The 5494-nt window shown below is 48.3% G+C and overlaps 1 protein-coding gene across 1 annotated transcript in view; it reads right to left on the bottom strand.

The window, feature by feature from the left end:
* The window catches only part of PREX1 (phosphatidylinositol-3,4,5-trisphosphate dependent Rac exchange factor 1), a 202532-nt gene that overhangs the window by 13510 nt on the left and 183528 nt on the right, over window positions 1-5494 (bottom strand). The window contains 4 exon segments of the mRNA XM_007446399.1: window positions 2126-2216; window positions 2377-2459; window positions 3744-3832; window positions 5152-5358. Coding sequence (XP_007446461.1) covers window positions 2126-2216; window positions 2377-2459; window positions 3744-3832; window positions 5152-5358 — 470 coding nt within the window.

Genomic DNA, 5494 nt, shown 5'->3' with positions numbered 1-5494 from the left:
CTACACAGAGGAGGAAGTCCAGGCACAGAGTGGAAAAGTGACTTGCCTCAAGTCACATGGCAGGGTAGTGACAGAAAAGGAACTTGAACCTGGCCCCAGACAAGCAAACACAGGTCCCCGTTCCTTTGGCCTCTTCCCTGCTACAGAGTCCCAGGTTTCTGAGATATCTGTGGTTTTGTTTCCTCTGAGTTTGACATTTCTTCTTTCTAAGGTCCATCCCAGGGAGAGATGATCCTGAGACAGCAGGAGGGAGAGCTGAGCTAGGGCACCCCAACTTCTCACCACTTCCGACCCTCACTTAGGAGCAACTGCCTGTTTCTTTTCCTATCTCCTGAACTCTACTGGAAGCTCCTTGAGGTCAGAGGCAGTGTCACTTTCATCTAATGGGCCCCAGGGCCCAGCGCAAGGCCTGACACAGCTGGTTCTTGGAAATTATTTACTGGATGTATGAGTGCATGGATGCATGAAGTAGACAGATGGGTGGATGAGTGGGTAGGTGGATGGGTGGATGGATGGATGGATGGATGATGGATGGATGATGGATGGATGGATGGATGGATGGATGGATGATGGATGGATGATGGATGGATGGATGGATGGATGGATGGATGATGGATGGATGATGGATGGATGGATGGATGGATGGATGGATGATGGATGGATGATGGATGGATGGATGGATGGATGGATGGATGATGGATGGATGATGGATGGATGGATGGATGGATGGATGGATGATGGATGGATGATGGATGGATGGATGGATGGATGGATGGATGATGGATGGATGATGGATGGATGGATGGATGGATGGATGGATGATGGATGGATGATGGATGGATGGATGGATGGATGGATGGATGATGGATGGATGATGGATGGATGGATGGATGGATGGATGGATGATGGATGGATGATGGATGGATGGATGGATGGATGGATGGATGATGGATGGATGATGGATGGATGGATGGATGGATGGATGGATGATGGATGGATGATGGATGGATGGATGGATGGATGGATGGATGATGGATGGATGATGGATGGATGGATGGATGGATGGATGGATGATGGATGGATGATGGATGGATGGATGGATGGATGGATGGATGATGGATGGATGATGGATGGATGGATGGATGGATGGATGGATGATGGATGGATGATGGATGGATGGATGGATGGATGGATGGATGATGGATGGATGATGGATGGATGGATGGGAGATGGGTGGATAGATAAATAGGTGGGTAGATGGGTAAATGGGAGGAGAAGTAAATAGAGGGACATAAAAGTCAATCTTTTTCTCTCAATCATTTCAAGAAGAAGGTCTCAATTTGGCGCTAGTGAGTCCTCAACACTCTTCTTTCACTCACTCACCCCCCTCAGGAATAAAGAACAAAGAGCTCTGGGCAGGCAACAGTGCCTAACTACAGTACGATGACATTTTTTGTTGCTGTTTCCATTGGATTTATCATTATTTTATGACATTTTATACTGGTTTTCCATTTACGGGGAGTTAAATAAGTTCCTTTCAAAATTGAATTTTTTAAAGGGAGACAGTTTGATCTATCAATAATATGGGCAGCAAATGAATATGGTTTAAAAAATGTAAAGATGTTGGCAGAGTCTATGAATACGTCTGAAACGATGAAGGGGCTGTAGGGGCGTCTGAGGTTTGGCAAATTGTGCTCCAGTCCTTCCCCTCATGTTATAAACAGGCAGACAGAGGCCCAGAAAGGCTCAGGGACCAGCCCAGCGGTCCACACACTTTTTCTGTAAAGAGTCAGATAGGAACTGATTTAGGCTTTGCAGGGCATACAGTCTCTGTCACATATTCTTTCCTTCTTTCGTTCCGTTTTGACGATCCATTATAAATGAAAACTCATTCTCAGCTCACAGTCTGTACAAAAACAGCCCATGGGCTGGATTTGGCCCATGGGCTGAACCTGATGATTGCCCCTGGACTGACCCACGGCCATTCAACAGGTGAGGGACAAAGCTGAGAACGTGGCCCAGGTGGCCTGACGCCTGTCCAGCACACGTCACCCATTGCAGCCTGTCTCCCCAACGGATGCTGGATGTCATCCCTCGCCCTGCCTGGGGACTCTTCTCTGCTCACCTTGTAAGCTGTGGTCCATGGGGAAATGCCTGGTCTCTTCAAAAGCTCTGCTCATGACTGGCCCCTTGAGGAGTGCATGGATGGAGTCCACCTGGGTGGCAGGAAGCTCTGGGTTAGTTTGGCCCACAGGGCCCTCCAAGTTGCAGGGACCCATTACTCATAGCCCCTGCCCCAGCTCCTGGCTTATGGGTTCTTACCAGGGGTGATGGGAAGAACTCAAGGTCAGGCCGGGGTTGGGACAAAGGTCCTACCTGGTTAAAGAGGTGCTCCAGGCAGCCATGAAGCTTATCCTGCTTGTCTGACGGGATCCTCATGTCACAGGGCAGCTCGTCCCCTTGCAGAAGGAAGAAACCACAGCCATCAACTATTCCTGCCCCATCTCACACCTTTCCAGCCTCTTTCTCAAGAAAGCAATGTAGCTACAGAGCTCCAAAACCCACAGTGGACTTGGAGTCTGATAGACCCAGGTCCTGGCTGTGTGACACTGCACAAATCACTTGACCTCTCTGCACCTCGGTTTCTTCATCTGCAAAATGGGCAACAGGAACTAAAGCATTACACAATTGTAAGTCAATGTTATTAGTTTTCACTCTGCAGACGAGGAGACAGAAAGTCAGAGATAAGGAACCGGATCCCAGTCTCCTGATTCATCCCCCAGCCATTTCATTTAAATCAGCTGCCACATGTAAGCGCCTTCCTAAAACCTCCCCAGGGATAGTTTTTGCAGCTGAATATCTTATGTGATGAAATATTTATCTAAAGTTCAGAAATATCTCTGATTTTACTTGAGCTTCTTTTTCTTCTGTTACATAATTAAAATTAAATTTTTATGCATAGATACTACCTCTGGAAGGACACATAGGGCAGTAGTGACAGCGGGAGTTTGGGAACCGGGAGGCCGGGTAACAAGGGTGGGAGGGAGGCTTGTCACCACCCACCCTCTCATGCCTTTTGAATTATGAACCATGTGGATGTCTGTCCTATTCAGAAAATAAAATTTTTAAAGGCTGAAATCAATAAAACTAAAATAAAAACAAATTTCAGTCTTTCAGTAAAAGTTCCAAGTAACATAGAATCTAATTTATAAAATCTTATTTATGTCTGTCTGTCCCTCCAGTCGTCCACCCACATTTCTCCACATCTGTGCAGAAATACATGTTCACCAGCAATCCCCAAATATAATCAATAGCCATTTCCGGGGCAGAGGTTGAGATTCTGACTTATTTTCATCTACTTCTTTTGAACTTCCCTGTGTCATTTGAATTTTTGGTTTGAGCATGCGTCATTCACAGAAACCATCAGGTCGCCCTATTTTAGTAACGCTGGAGCCCTCACCACAACATGTAACTGCATCGTGTATGCTTTTATTTGTCCCGTGTCTGTGGCGTTCACGGAGAATGTGAGGGCCAGGATCTTTGTCTTTTCATTCACTGCCGTGGTCCCAGCACATACCGGTGCGCAATAAATGTTTGCTAAAGGACTGAAGGAAAACCACTACCACACCATGCAAAGTAATAAAAGACAATATAACATGGAGTAAACCATAACAAAATAAAAACAAACAAAACAGAATCGTGCTGGGGGACCCCTCTCCTGGAGCATGAGCCTCTGCACTCACCAGACCCCATCTCGTCGCTGCCCAGGTAGGAGCTGTTACTTCTCACGCTGGTGTAGGACAGGACGGAGTCCCGATTACTGTTACACTCACTGCAAAGCAGCAGAGATGAAGGCATGAGTCACCCTCCCACTCACAGCCTCTGGTCCCAGCACCCAGAACCCACTTTCTGGAGTGTAGACAAAACCCTTGGGTGGACGACTGGCCCAGAGAAGGCACCATGGGCCAACCACCAGAGCCATAGCCGGGCAGAGTTGTCCTGGTGTGTTTTCTAGGTCTGACGCTAGGGAAACATTTCCAGGCCTCAGTACAGAAGTGGTAGGTGGATAATGAATCATTTTCGTTTGGGTGTAACTCCTGTCACTGTCTTCGTGGGACAGCCTTGTTTCTGGACACACCTGCATTCGCCACACTTGGCCACATGGTTCCATATTTTGTCTCCCCAGCCTGGCTAGAAGCCTCCTAAGAACAAGGACTGTGTTTGCTTGGCTTGTATCCCAGGAACTCAGAAGGTATGGGGAATTAAAACCCACAAACCTGAAATTCCTTCCTTCACCTTTCTGACAATTAAAGGAAAAATCGGAGGACCCAAAAATGTCAGAATGGAAACCCAGAGAGATGGAGAGATCTTGGTCTGTGGACAAGAGGCTACAAGAACACACGGTACCCAGTCAGCCAGACCATCTCGTAATACAGACACCAAGAAACACCGACCAATCTGGTCCCTTGAAGACTGAAAGGATATAAAAGCTGGAAGGATGGGGCCCAAGGCCTTTCTTGCCAAATTCTATCAGTTCTGTATTTTGCCCAGTGCCCCTCCAAGATGCTACTTTAACCACAATGGTCAGATGTTATATAACCTTTCACTGGAGGCTATGGTGCTTGTTTATTTGTGGTAAGGAATTCCATTCACTCACTCTATGGTTTATTACAGGAAATTGGGGTTTCAGTCTATTTAACCCACTAATTCAAACTTCACTGATCTTGTTAATAATTAACTTAACCAGGAGAAAACAATTCAGATCCTCTGAGTCAGCAGGGGAAAAAATGGTCTTACTCCCTGGATCAAGTAAAAATAGTGTTTGTTGCAGACACCAGAGGTCTTAACATTGATTTTAAAACACACTGCAGATCTTGACTTTTCCTTGGACCACATTCCATCAACGTGTGTGGAGTGGAACCAAGGCAGAAAGGATGGGTGGTGTCCACCAGGGGCAGGGGAGCCGAAGGGGGCATCTGGGGCGTGCTGTGGGGCGCGGCCTAACCCCCCAGGACCACATGGCTAGGCGACAGCGCCCCGTCCCACTGCTTCCTGGGAAATGTCCTCTGATTCTGACTTTCCCACAGCGGGGGCCTCAACTGTGCCACTGGCCATTCGCAGCAAACCCACGAGAGCCCCGCTTGCCCCCACCTGTAGGAGTCCCGGTAGCTCATGGTGTCATGGCCCGAGTCCTCCTGATCATCCTCTGACACCTTGAAGCACACTTTCTTGCTGCCCCCATGGTCGGCCCTGTCCATCTCGGTCTCTTCACTGACCAGCTGGGGGGATGAGGCCTCCTCGGCCAAGGGCGGATCGCAGGACCCACCCGAGGTGGGCTCCGTGATGGTGGACAGCAGCCTGCAGGAGCAAAGACTTTGAACTTAAAGGCAGAGGCCCGTGGCTCCACTTGCCTCCATGGAGGCCCCAGACAAGGCCCGACCTCAGGCCCTCACCCTTTTTTTTTTTTTTTTTGGTGAAGGGGGGCCTTTACCCC

This window comes from Lipotes vexillifer, unplaced genomic scaffold, assembly GCF_000442215.2.
Source record: "Lipotes vexillifer unplaced genomic scaffold, Lipotes_vexillifer_v1.1 scaffold251, whole genome shotgun sequence".
NCBI classification, from domain to species: domain Eukaryota; kingdom Metazoa; phylum Chordata; class Mammalia; order Artiodactyla; family Lipotidae; genus Lipotes; species Lipotes vexillifer.
This window is presented reverse-complemented; position numbering and strand designations above follow the sequence as displayed.